General features: G+C 35.1%; 1 protein-coding gene across 1 annotated transcript in view; it reads left to right on the plus strand.

Annotated features, from left to right (window-relative positions):
• vps54 (VPS54 subunit of GARP complex) overlaps positions 1-15,000 on the plus strand; it is a 54,351-nt gene that overhangs the window by 37,365 nt on the left and 1,986 nt on the right. The window contains exons 18-22 of the mRNA XM_056456308.1: positions 13,110-13,197; positions 13,423-13,544; positions 13,899-13,979; positions 14,064-14,171; positions 14,519-14,613. Coding sequence (XP_056312283.1) covers positions 13,110-13,197; positions 13,423-13,544; positions 13,899-13,979; positions 14,064-14,171; positions 14,519-14,613 — 494 coding nt within the window. The remainder of the gene's footprint in view (positions 1-13,109; positions 13,198-13,422; positions 13,545-13,898; positions 13,980-14,063; positions 14,172-14,518; positions 14,614-15,000) is intronic.

The following is a 15,000-nucleotide window of genomic DNA, read 5'->3' on the forward strand; positions in this document are numbered from 1 at the left end:
GAACACAACCATGAACTATGATTCTAACTACAGCTCATCCATCCATCCATGTCTTTTTATTCATCCATCCATCCATAAATCTTTTTTCCATCTGTCCATCGATCCATATGTCTTTTTTCCATTCGTCCGTTCATCTGTCCGTCCATCTGTCCATCCATCCATCCATCATCCATCCATGTCTTTTTCCATCCATCTGTCTATCTGTTCATCCATCCATCTGTCCATCCGTCTGTCCATCCATCCATCCATCCATCCATGTCTTTTTTTCCATCCATCTGTCTATCCGTCTGTCCATACATCCATCCATGTCTTTTTTTCCATCCATCTGTCTATCCGTCTGTCCATACATCCATCCATGTCTTTTTTTCCATCCATCCATCCATCTGTTCATCCATCTATTCATCCATCTATTCATCCATCCATAAATCCATCCATTCATAGACATCAGTTCATCACTCATATGTGTGTAACACCATCAAGGTATAGAGGTACATGGTTTGATATAGCAGGACTTGTGTATGCAGTCCCATAGACAACAGTGCATTACTATGTCACTCATATGTGTGTAACATCGTGACGGTGTTCCAAGACAAAGACAAGTTACTAAGCCTCTAGTGTGGACTTTTCATTTGAATTTAAGAAAAAACTTACAAACAGCTGGTGCAACCCTACCCAGTTCATCACTGTCACTCATATGTGTGTAACACCATCATGGTAAACAGGGACATGGTTTGATATAGCAGGGCTTGTGTATAAAGTCCCTAAGACACTAGTTAATCATTGTGTTACTCATATGTGTGTAACCTCATCATGGTATACAGGGACATGGTTTGATATAGCAGGACTAGAGTATAAAGTCCCATAGACACCAGTTAATTACTATGTCACTCATATATGTGTAAAATCATGATGGCGTTCCAAGACAAAGATAAGTTACTAAGCCTCTAGTGTGGACTTTTCATTTTAATTTAAGAAAAAAACTTACAAACAGCTGGTGCAACCCTACCCAGTTCATCACTGTGTCACTCATAAGTGTGTAACACCATAATAGTATACAGGGACATGGTGTGGTATGGCATGACTTGTGTATAAAGTCCCATAGACACTAGTTCATCACTGTTTCATATGTGTGTAACACAATCATAGTATACAGGGACATGGTTTGGTATAGCAGGACTTGTGTATGTAGTCCCATAGACATCAGTTCATCCCTGTATCACTCATATGTGTGTAACCACATCATGGTATACAGGGACATGGTTTGGTATAGCAGGACTTGTGTATATAGTCCCATCGACATCAGTTCATCACTGTGTCACTCATATGTGTGTAACCACATCATGGTATACAGGGACATGGTTTGATATAGCAGGACTTGTGTGTGTAGTCCCATCGACATCAGTTCATCACTGTGTCACTCATATGTGTGTAACACCATCATGGTATACAAGGACATGGTTTGGTACAGCAGGACTAGTGTATAAAGTCCCATAGAAACTAGTTCATCACTGTGTCACACGTGTGTAACACCATTATGGTACACAGGGACATGGTTTGGTATTGCAGGACTTGTGTATGTAGTCCCATAGACATCAGTTCATCCCTGTATCACTCATATGTGTGTAACCACATCATGGTATACAGGGGCATGGTTTGGTATAGCATGACTAGTGTATAAAGTCATATAGACACTAGTGATATAGACATCACTGATTCACACGTGTGTAACACCATCATGGTATACAGGGACATGGTTTGGTATGGCAGTAGATGTGTATATAGTCCCATAGGGACAAGTTAATCACTGTGTCACTCATATGTGTCTAACCACATCATGGTATACAGGGACATGGTTTGGTATAGCAGGACTAGTGTATAAAGTCCCATAGACACTAGTTCATCACTGTTTCACATGTGTGTAACACCATCATGGTACACAAGGACATGGTTTGGAAAAGCAGGACTTGTGTATGTAGTCGCTTAGACTCCAGTTCATCACTGTGTCACTCATATGTGTGTAACACCATCATGGTATATAGGGACATGGTTTGGTATTGCAGGACTTGTGTATGTAGTCCCATAGACTCTAGTTCATCACTGCATCCCTCCTATGAGTGTAATACCATCATGGTACACAGGGACATGGTTTGGTGTAGCAGGACTTGTGTATGTAGTCTAATAGACACCAGTTCCTCGCTGTGTCACTCGTATGTGTGTAACACTATCATGGTATACAGAGACATGGTGTGGTATAGCAGGACTTGTGTATGTAGTCCCATAGAGACAAGTTCATCACTGTGTCACTCATATGTGTGTAACACCATCATCGTATAGGGAGACATGGTTTGGTATAGCATGACTAGTGTATGAAGTCCCATAGACGCCAGTTCCTCACTGTGTCACTCATATGTGTCTAACCACAAAATGGTATACAGAGACATGGTTTGGTAGAGCATGACTAGTGTATAAAGTCCCATAGACACTAGTTCATCACTGTGTCACTCATTTGTGTGTAACACCATCATGGTATACAGGGACATGGTGTGGTATAGCAGGACATCTGCATGTATTCCCATAGAGAAAAGTTCATCACTGTGTCACTCATATGTGTCTAACCACATCATGGTATACAGGGACATGGTTTGGTGTAGCATGACTAGTGTATAAAATCCCATAGACACTAGTTCATCACTGTTTTCCATGTGTGTAAGACCATCATGGTATACAGGGACATGGTGTGGTATTGCAGGACTTGTGTATATAGTCCCATCGACATCAGTTCATCACTGTGTCACTCGTATGTGTGTAACACCATCATGGTATACAGGGACATGGTTTTGTATGGCAGGACTTGTGAATGTAGTCCAATAAACACCAGTTCCTCACTGTGTCACTCATTTGTATGTAACACCATCATGGTATACAGGGACATGGTGTGGTATACCAGCACTTGTGCATGTAGTCCCATAGAGACAAGTTCATCCCTGTGTCACTCATATGTGTCTAACCACATCATGGTGTACAGGGACATGGTTTGGTAGAGTATGACTAGTATATAAAGTCCCATAGACACTAGTTCATCACTTTGTCACACGTGTGTAACACCATTATGGTATACAGGGGCATGGTTTGGTATTGCAGGACTTGTGTATGTAGTCCCATAGACATCAGTTCATCACTGTATCACTCATATGTGTGTAACCACATCATGGTATACAGGGACATGGTCTGGTATAGCAGGACTAGTGTATAAAGTCCCATAGACACTAATTAATTACTATGTCACTCATATATGTGTGAAATCATGATGGCGTTCCAAGACAAAGACAAGTTACTAAGCCTCTAGTGTGGACTTTTCATTTGAATTTAAAAAAGAACTTACAAACAGCTGGTGCAACCCTACCCAGTTCATCACTGTCACTCATATGTGTGTAACACCATCATGGTATACAGAGACATGGTGTGGTATGGCAGGACTTGTGTATGTAGTCCCATAGACATCAGTTCATCACTGTATCACTCATATGTGTAACACCATCATGGTATACAGGGACATGGTTGGGTATAGCATGACTAGTGTATAAAGTCCCATAGACGCCAGTTCATCACTGGGTCACTCATATGTGTGTGACCCAGTGACATGGTTTGGTAGAGTATGACTAGTATATAAAGTCCCCTAGACACTAGTTCATCACTGTTTCACATTTGTGTAACACCATCATGGTATACAGGGACATGGTTTGGTATTGCAGGACTTGTGTATGTAGTCCTATAGACACCAGTTCCTCACGGTGTCACCCATATGTGTGTAACACCATCATGGTATACAGGGACATGGTTTGGTATGAAAGGACTTGTGTATGTAGTCCTGTAGATGCCAGTTCCTCACTGTGTCACTCATATGCATGTTACACCATCATGGCATACAGGGACATGGTTTGGTATAGCAGGACCTGTGTATAAAGTCTCATACACACTAGTTCAGTGCTGTGTCACTCATATGTGTGTAACACCATCATGGTATACAGGGGCATGATTTGGTATAGCAGGACTTGTGTGTGTAGTCGTATGGACACCAGTTCATCACTGTGTCACTCATATGTGTGTGTAACACCACCATGGTATAAAGGGACATGGTTTGGTATAGTTGGGCTTGTGTATGTAGTCCCATAGACACCAGTTCATCATTGTGTTACTCATATGTGTGTAACACCATTATGGTGTACAGGGACATAGTTTGGTATAGCAGGAATAATATGTGTGCAACACCATCGTGTTCTACAAAGACATGTTTAAGTATAGCAAGACTTGTGTATGCAAATCCATACACACCAGTTCATCACTTTGTTACTCATTTGTGTGTAGCACTATCATGGTGTTCAAGGACATGGTTTGGTATAGCAGGACTTTTGTGTGTAGTCACATAGAGACAAGTTAATCACTGTGTCACTCATATGTGTGTAACCACATCATGCAGGGACATGGTTTGGTATAGCATGACTAGTGTATAAAGTCCCATAGACACTAGTTCATCACTGATTTACACGTGTGTAACACCATCATGGTATACAGGGACATGGTTTGGTATAGCAGCACTAGTGTATGCAGTCCCATAGACACTAGTTAATTACCATGTCACTCATATATGTGTGAAATCATGATGGCGTTCCAAGACAAAGACAAGTTACTAAGCCTCTAGTGTGGACTTTTCATTTTAATTTAAGAAAAAACTTACGAACAGTTGGTGCAACCCTACCCAGTTCATCACTGTCACTCATATGTGTGTAACACCATCATGGTATACAGGGACATGGTATTTTACATGGTATGGTACTTTTATTCATTCTCAGGATATGTATTCTTGATATCAACAATTCAGTTCTTGATATCAAAAAGGTCATTGTTAAAATCACAAATGTAATAGCTGATATCAAAAATTCAATTTTTGATATCAGCAATTACATTTATGATATCAACAATTCAATTTTTGATATCAGCAATTGTATTTTCACTAGTTAACTGTCACCATAGGCTGCCATTCAAATTTAACTGTTGATATCAAGAACTGATTTCTTACTAGTTAAAAGGCAATTCTTGATATCAATAATTTAACTGTTGATATCAGGATTTAAATTGTTGATATCAAGAAATACTTTTCAACTAGTAAAGATGTTCATTTTTGATATCAACAATTGGTTTGTCACTAGTGACAATGTTAATTTCTAATATCATGAATGTAATTGTTACTTGTGAAATTAGTAATTTTAGATATCATAAATTACTTCCCTAATTGTTGATATCAGAAATACATGTTTACATATCAGAAATAACAAATGTAACATGTTGAAATATAATTGGAGATATCAAGAAATATGGCAAGCCGTTTTGACTTTTATTCATTCTCAGGATATATTTTCTTGATATCAACAATTCAGTTCTTGATATCAAAAAGGATATTGTTGATTTCAAAAATGTAATTGTTGATATCAAAATTTGAATTGTTGATATCAAGAATTAAAATACTTGATATCAACAATTTAATTGTTGATAACAACAGTTACATTTATGATATTAACAATTAAATTTTTGATATCAAGAATTGAATTTTCACTAATTAAATGTCACCATAGACTGCCATTCAAATTCAATTGTTGATATCAAGAATTGATTCCTTACTAGTTTAAATGCAATTCTTGATATCAATTATTTATTTGTTGATATGAAAAATGTAATTGTTGATATCAATAATTTAATTGTTGATATCAGGAATTAAATTGTTGATATTAAGAAATACTTTTCAACTAGTAAAGATGTAAAATTTTTTATATCAACAATTGGTTTGTCACTAGTGACAATGTTAATTTCTAATATCATGAATGTAATTGTTACTAGTGAGATTAGTAATTTTAGATATCATAAATTACTTCCCTAATTGTTGATATCAGAAATTTTAAATTTTTAGATATCAGAAATAACAAATGTAATATAGCAAGCCGTTTTGACTTTTATTCATTCTCAGGATATGTATTCTTGATAACAACAATTTAATTCTTGATATCAAATAAGGTAAATTTTGATATCAATATTACATTTCAACTAGTAACAAAGTTAATTCTTGTTATCAGCAATGATGTCACCATTTGCAGAAATACAATTGTTGATATCAAGAATTCGGATTTTTGAAATCAACAATTTAATTCTTGATATCAAGAATTTATATCCTGTTATTAATAAAAGACAAAATGGCTTTTCTGGCAAGCCGTTTTGACTTTTATTGCTTAACCAGATATGAATTCTTGATATCAAGAATTAAATTGTTGATATCAAGAATCCGAAGCCTTGATATCAACAACTTAATTGTTAATATCCAGAATGCGAATTGTTGATATCAGGAATTGCATTTCCACTAGTAACAATGTTAATCCTTGATATCAACAATTCAGTTTCACTAGTTAAAATGTTCATTCTTGATATCAGAAACTGAATTTCAACTAGTAAGAATTAGAGTTATTGATATCTGTAATTGTATTTTCACTAGTTAAATGTCACCATAGACTGCCATTCAAATTTAATTGTTGATGTCAAGAACTGATTTCTTACTAGTTAAAATTTTAATTTTACAAATTAGAAATACAATTCTTACTTGTAAATGCATTTGTTTTTGATATCAGTTGTCATATGGATACTAGTGCAAATGTCTATTCTTGATATCAACAATTGAATTGTCACTAGTAAAAATGTCAATTCCTGATATCAAGAACTTAATTTCACAGGTTGAAATGTTAATTCTTGATATCTGCAATTATATTTCAACATGTTTGAAATTAAATTTGAATGGCAGTCTATGGTGACATTTAACTAGTGAAAATACAATTACAGATATCAATAACTCTAATTTTTTTCTCAATTAAGTTGTTGATATCAAGGCTTCGGATTCTTGAAATCAACAATTTAATTCTTGATATCAAGAATTCATATCTGGTTAAGCAATAAAAGTCAAAACGGCTTGCCAGAAAAGCCGTTTTGTCTTTTATTGATAACAGGATATAAATTCTTGATATCAAGAATTAAATTGTTGATTTCAAAAATCCGAATTCTTGATATCAACAATTGTATTTCTGCAAATGGTGACATCATTGCTGGTAACAAGAATTAACTTTGTTACTAGTTGAAATGTAATATTGATATCAAAATTTACCTTATTTGATATCAAGAATTAAATTGTTGATATCAAGAATACATATCCTGAGAATGAATAAAAGTCAAAACGGCTTGCCAAACCTCTTATGATACTGTTCTGTACCTTTTATGGTACAATTGAAATAAAGATACACAATTGTTTTCATAAAAAAGGTACATCAGTGTTGGACAATATCTATGAAAATAAATATTACTGTAAAGGCAAAGTGATTTTATGAATAATTTCCATATTAAAGCACGAATCATTATTTAAAAGCATATGTTTAAGGAAACTCTAAAACATTAATTATTAAGTTCTATAATGCAAAACAACTGGCAAAACAAAACTGTAGGTATTGTAAACTAAACATTTAAGGCATTTTAATAAACATTTAGTAAGCATTTTCTAACAAATACAGTTTCATTATTGATATCTGCACCTTTTGGCATTTTCCTTCCACTGTGCACATGAGCAGGCAAAAGTCCTGCAAAGTGTTCATGCAGACATTTTAGTATTATAAAACTAATCAAACATTGAGCATACAGTATCTTGTTACAATTCATTCATTCATTTTTGGCTTACTCCCTTTATTAATCTGGGGTCACCACAGGGGAATGAACCTCCAACTTATCCAACATATATTTTACGCATCGGATGCCCTTGCAGCCACAACGCATCACTGGGAAACATCCATACACACACACTTTTACACTACTGTCAATTTTAGCATTCCCAAATAACCTGTACCACATGGCTTTGGACTGTGGGGGAAACCGGAGCAGCCGGAGGAGACCCACGCGAACACGGGGAGAACATGCAAACTTTACATAGAAATGCCAACTGGCCCAGCTGAGGCTCAAACCAGCAACTTTCTTGTTATGAGGCAAACGTGCTACCCACTGCGCCACCACATCGCCTTCTCGTTATAATACTTTTTGCATAATTCAATTTTTATTTTAAAATTAAGTAAATTCAATTACAAAGCTATTGTGTGAAAATAGGAGAAAAACGGTTTATATTGTAGTTGGGAGAATGTATTTCGGTAACATTTTTGTGAAAAGTGTTGTGAAATGATCAGCAAAAATAGATCTTTTGATTGATGTTAAAGTATTTTTTATTTATTATTGTAAATGGAAAAGGTGCCTTTTCACAAAAAGAAACATTTTTTTAAAAAAAACATTGTTTAGAAATTTATTTGATGTTTGATATTTACTGAAAGTAAGTTGACCCATGATTTTGGATATTGCAAAATGCCTTTAAATAGTTCTTAAAGGAACAGATTTGACACTGTTAAAGTACAAAGTGTCTTGTCATCTGCAGGTTAAAAAAACCAAAGGTACATTTTGTTTTCTCATGGTACAAATCATGTCCTTAAAGGTTCAAACTGAAATGGTACAAATTTGTTTCTTTGTCTTAAAATACAATTCTGTTCCATTAAAAGTACTTCTCCAGTGACAAGAGACAGTACCTTCTTTGGTACAACATTGTATCATTTTTTTCTGAGAGTGCAGGCCAGGGTTACATTTTTCTATATTACTTTTTTGTCCATTTTGATGACACGATAAGGTACATTGCCCAAAGAGAAGATTTGTCAAATTTTCAGACACAATTAGTTCTGTAGTCCTACACCCTATTTAAACTAAGGACACCATTTTATCTTTTGAGTTATGATATTCTCTGTCTATTCCAATCTGATATATTGTTTTGTCAAAATAACACTATGACATAGGCAGGTCACAAAAAAAGCATTTACTTATTTGATTTTTAAAAAACGTATTTTATAATTTAATAGCTGTTGGTCTTAAGGTTAAACACATTTATTGTTATGATTACAGATTAAAAATGTAAATTAAAAACTGATCTTTGACTAAACAAGAGTTGTTTTTGTGCATCTGCTTCTATCGTCTTTGCTCTTGGTCTGACTCAAAGCAAATTGTGGGAAAACCAAATCACATTAATATTAATGAGCTCATTACCATAGGTATTTCGGTAACACTTTATAATAACTGCACACTATGAACCATTTATTACGCATTAGCAAATAGTGAATTCATTATGTGTTAAGCATTAACTCTACATTAATAAACGTTAGTAAGCAGTGTATAACTGCAGATACAAATGCTGTATTCTTGACTTACAAGCACCTATATAATGTGCTTAATACTTGTATTTTCCTACTTTGTTAATGATTTATTTTTCATTACTAAATTAAGTATTGTATTATTTACAAACCATTTAAGAATAGTTTGTGTATTTTAAAGATCATTCAGAATGAGTTAGTAAATGATTAATAAACTATTAAAATTAACATTTATAAATCTTATTATTCATGCATATACTAATAGTTAATTTGTATGTTAATAAATGCTTTATTAACTCAATTTCATTCAGTTTTGTGATCTAATCTAAAGTGAGGACTATTTATGCTTTATAAATCTCTTATAAATGACAGTTAAAGGCTCAGTTATATTCCAAACAGGAAAAACAAACATAAACAACATTATTCATACCTATTAATTTAAAGATACACAAATGAAACAGTATCAAATAAAAAATAAATCTCTGCAACCTTACGTGAAATAAAATTACCATACAGTTTAAACACTGCATCTTATTATATTGTTAAATTACTATATTGCTGTTGTTTTATCCAATTTTATGTTGTATTTTGACACTCCTGTTATTTAGCAATGTTTAAACTTTACAGTCATTTTACTTTTTAGATAAGTTTGCAATGATGATTGTTCAACTGATACTGAGCCTTTAACTGTCATTTATAAGAGATTTATAAAGCATGAATAGTCCTCACTTTAGATTAGATCACAAAACTGAATGAAGTTGAGTTAATAAAGCATTTATTAACATATTAGTTAACTATTAGTATATGCCTAAATAATAAGTTATATAAATGTTGATTTCAATAGTTTATTAATCATTTACTAACCATCGACTACTCTTAAATAGAACTGGTTTGTAAATAATGCAATATTTAATTTAGTAATGAAAAGTAAATCATTAACAAAGTATGAAAGTACAATTATTAAGCACATTATGAATGTGGTTGTAAGTCAATGATAGATCATTTGTAGCTGCAGTTATAAACTGCTTACTAACGTTTATTAATGTACAGTTAATGCTTAACAGATAGGGAATTCACTAGATGCTAATTCTTAGTAAATGATTCATAGTGTGTAGTTATTATAAAGTGTTACCGGTATTTCTACATGTAAAAATGATATTTCTAGATATCTGCAAGAATATTTTTACTAGTTAAAATATCATTGAATATATAAGTAATTATATTTTCACTAGTTGTAAAGCTAAATTCAGATATCAGCTGCCTTCATTGATATGAATAATGAATTTGCTACTAGTAAAAATGTCAATTCCTGATATCAAGAATTAATTTGATACTAGTTGAAATGTTAAATCTTGATATTAATTAGATGTATTTCAACATGTTAATTTGTTATTTCTGATATCTGAAAATGGATTTCTGATATGAATATAAATTATGATATCTAAAAAGTCTTTCTTACTAGTAACAAGCATATTTATGGTATCAGAAATTAACATTTTCACTAGATCAAATATTACAATTTTCATTAATAACAATTCAACTGTTGATATCAAGAATAGACATTTGCACTGGTATCCATATGACAACTGATATCAAAAATAAAAGAATTGTATTGTAAAAGAAATGTACAAGTAAGAATTGTATTTCTGATTTGTAAAATAAAAATTTTAACTAGTAAGAAATCAGTTCTTGACATCAACAATTAAATTTGAATGGCAGTCTATGGTGACATTTAACTAGTGAAAATACAATTACAGATATCAATAACTCTAATTCTTACTAGTTGAAATTCAGTTTCTGATATCAAGAATGAACATTTTAACTAGTGAAACTGAATTGTTGATATCAAGGATTAACATTGTTACTAGTGGAAATGCAATTCCTGATATCAACAATTCGCATTCTGGATATTAACAATTAAGTTGTTGATATCAAGGCTTCGGATTCTTGATATCAACAATTTAATTCTTGATATCAAGAATTCATATCTGGTTAAGCAATAAAAGTCAAAACGGCTTGCCAGAAAAGCCGTTTTGTCTTTTATTAATAACAGGATATAAATTCTTGATATCAAGAATTAAATTGTTGATATCAATTATCTGAATTCTTGATATCAACAATTGTATTTCTGCAAATGGTGACATCATTGCTGGTAACAAGAATTAACTTTGTTACTAGTTGAAATGTAATATTGATATCAAAATTTACCTAAATTGTTGATATCAAGAATGTTGATTGTTGAAATCAACAATTCAGTTCTTGATATCAAGAATACGTATACTGAGAATGAATAAAAGTCAAAACGGCTTGCCATAGATCCTGAGAATAAATATAAGTCAAAACGTATATTTTTTGATTTCAATAATTACATTTGTGATATCAAAAATGTTGATTGTTGATATCAGGAATTACATTTCCACAAGTACCAGCCCGAATTCTTGATATCAAAAATGATTTACATTATATTAAGGCATACATGCCTTGATAACCACGGTTCATTTTAATGTCTAAAGAAAAAGTCTAAAAGATGTCATTTGGACAATTGTACTAAGTCAAAATGTGAACGCTGTGAACAATTTCTACTTTTGTAAACTTTAGATTTCTACTTTTTAAATATTTTTAAAATAAGTTTTAAAAAAGTTTTAAACTCATTTTAAATGTTGGACTGATTTTAGTATTTATTGCATCCCTTTCTATATCGGAGCATATGAAGTTAATTTGAAATGACAAGGGTAAGATTTTTTTCCCACTATTTGTTATCGTTTGCAAGGTTCTGTTTTTCATGAGTACATTTTGATTCACTATTGTAACAGGGTTTTTACTCCTGCTCTTCAAATGTATGATGTACTTGATGTACTTCAGTTTTAACATTTTTAACCTTTGCATACTGTTTTTAGTATTCAGTAAGTTTTGTGGCAGCTTGTTTTTATTATTACTTATTATTCTTATAATGTTATTATTAATGCAATTAACTCTTTACTCAGATTACTATAAATTAGCAGATTGTGTGTACATGTAAACAGCAAGTATGTGTAGCACAGATCACAGATCAATGATGTTTAAGAAACAATTAAAAAAACTTCTCATTCATTCATAATTTTCTTGAAGTATGCATCTAACCCCAGTCAGTGTTTTTGTTATGTTACTGGTCCTGGTAAACCATGTTTGACCCTTTAAACCACTTTGCTTGTTGTGTATGAATGATTTACACAAGGAGACCCTTTAAACCTGTGTGTCCCAACAAACCATGATACAGATGACCCTTTAAGCCTGTGAAAAAACAGGTGTAGTTTTTCCACAACTCCATGGTCTCATGTGATTTTTTAAGTGAGATGTATCTTAATGAGGCCATAACAGATAGTTTGATATATAAATTTCATTTGTAGGTTGTAAGGAAAGGTGTGTCCCCCTAAACCACAGTGGTTACATGCTGTCCCTGTAAACACTATATACCTGTATGTGTGTGTGTGCGCGTGTGTGCGTGCGTGTGTGCGTGCGTGCGTGCGTGCGTGCGTGCGTGCGTGCGTGCGTGCGTGCGTGTGTGCCTGTGTGTGTGCGCGTGTGTGTGTCTAAGAGTGTGCTTTTTTTTTTTTGGATGTGTGGGTAATTTTATACTTGTGTGTATGTGTGTGTATACAGTATATGTCTGAGAGTGTGTGTGTCTTTGTGAATCATTTTTTGTGTGTGTGTGTGCCCGCGCATACATGAGTATGTGAGATGTTGAGCTGCAGATGTGAGCACTGTCTGACAGGGTGTGTGTGTGTGTGTGTGTGTGTGTGTGTGTGTGTGTGTGTGGTGTGTGCGTGTGTGTGTGTGTGTGTGTGTGTGTGTGTGTGTGTGTGTTTCCAGCACTTCAACTCTCGCTGCTGTCAGCTGGTTCTCGGTGCTGGAGCTCTGCAGGTTGTGGGACTCAAAACCATCACCACCAGAAACCTGGGTAAGACCATCCAGCACCTACAGTGAGATTCATCCGCAACACACACACGATCATGACGCTATATCTGCCTGGCACTGTCGCTTTGTGCTCTTACGCTCTGTTCACACCAAATGCAGAGTGCTGTGTCACTTGCTTTAGCTAGTTTTTCCATTAATCAAATTGTGTGTGTGTGTGTGTGTGTGTGTGTGTGTGTGTGTGTGTGTGTGTGCGTGTGTGTGTGCTCAGCTCTGGCGTCTCGCTGTCTTCAGCTGGTGGTTCACTACATCCCTGTGATCAGAGCGCACTTTGAGACGCGACTGCAGCCCAAACAGTACAGCATACTGAGACACTTTGATCACATCACCAAGGTAAACACACACACACACACACATCACTAAGCAAAACACAGACTCTCAGACAAACACACCACCAAGGTAAAAACACACAAGAATATATTCTCACACACACACACACACTCAGACATGTACATCACCAAAGTGAAATAACACACAAATCAGGCACAGACACTCATACAGATACACTCAAACACACACACTTCCAAACGTACATGCGCTCAAATATACACACACATCACCAAGGTTAAAACACACACATACATGCATGTGCACAATCAAACACACACACAATCAAACACACACACACACACACACACACAGGTCATGCATGCTAGTGTTGTGATGCTAACAGCAGTGTGTGTGCAGGACTATAATGACCACATCGCGGAGGTCTCCGCTAAGCTGGTGGCCATCATGGACAGTATGTTTGAGAAGGCTCTGTCGAAGGTCAGTGTGAGCTCTGGAATATCATCATTATTATTATAATCATCACTATCACTGGAGCTCAGTGGTGTGTGTGTGTGTGCGCAGTATGAGGTGAAGGCGCCGATGCCGTCTGCGTGTTTGCGTAACGTGTGTAAGCAGATGCTGAAGATGCACGAGGCCATTCACGAGCTGCTGCCGGAGGAGCAAACACAGGTCAGACACTCTCACACACTCACACACACATTTGTTTTTGTGAATTGTGGGGACATTCCATAGGTTTCCATTGTTTTTCTACTGCACAAACTGTATTTTCTATCACCCCACCTCCACACCGAACCCTCACAGGAGACTGGACAGTTTCACTTTCTGAAAAGTGTGTGATTGATTGAGCTGTCAGCAATTGTCCTCATATTTTCTTGTAATACCTGTCATAATACAGATTTGTGTCTTGATATGTCACAAAAACACATCCACACACACACACACACACTGATACTGGAGCCAGCGGTGCAGAGAGAGAGGTTTACTGTGTGTTCGCGTGTGTGTGTGTGTGTGTGCAGATGCTGTTCCTCAGGATAAACGCCAGCTTTAAGCTGCACCTGAAGAGACAGTTGTCACGGCTGGGGGTCAGCAATGATGGAGGACCACAGAATGGGTGAGAGATTCAGCTGTGATTATTACACACACTCAAGTGTTAGTTTTACAGCGCATAAGTTTTGCTACGGTTACGCCATCCGTCGACATTACGCCGGAGTTTTTGAGTGCTGAAAACGGAGCGTTTTGGAAACGCTGGAGAGGCCGTTTTCATTCTAAAACGCTGCTGCTCCGTCTCAGTGTGGGAGAGGGGAAATGGAGACATCTGAAAACAGAGGTGGGGCTGCAGATATTCGCCTATTTGATTGGGGCTTTTTCCTCAATATTAAGTAGCCTACACACAGTTCAGTCTTGCATCCTCTGCTTTTAAGTTCAGACTTCGCACGTTTGATATGGAAAACAAACTCCCGAGTGTACTTTATAAAGTCATTCACATCACCCTGACTAT

The sequence above is a fragment of the Danio aesculapii genome, chromosome 1 (genome assembly GCF_903798145.1).
Source record: "Danio aesculapii chromosome 1, fDanAes4.1, whole genome shotgun sequence".
Lineage (NCBI taxonomy): Eukaryota > Metazoa > Chordata > Actinopteri > Cypriniformes > Danionidae > Danio > Danio aesculapii.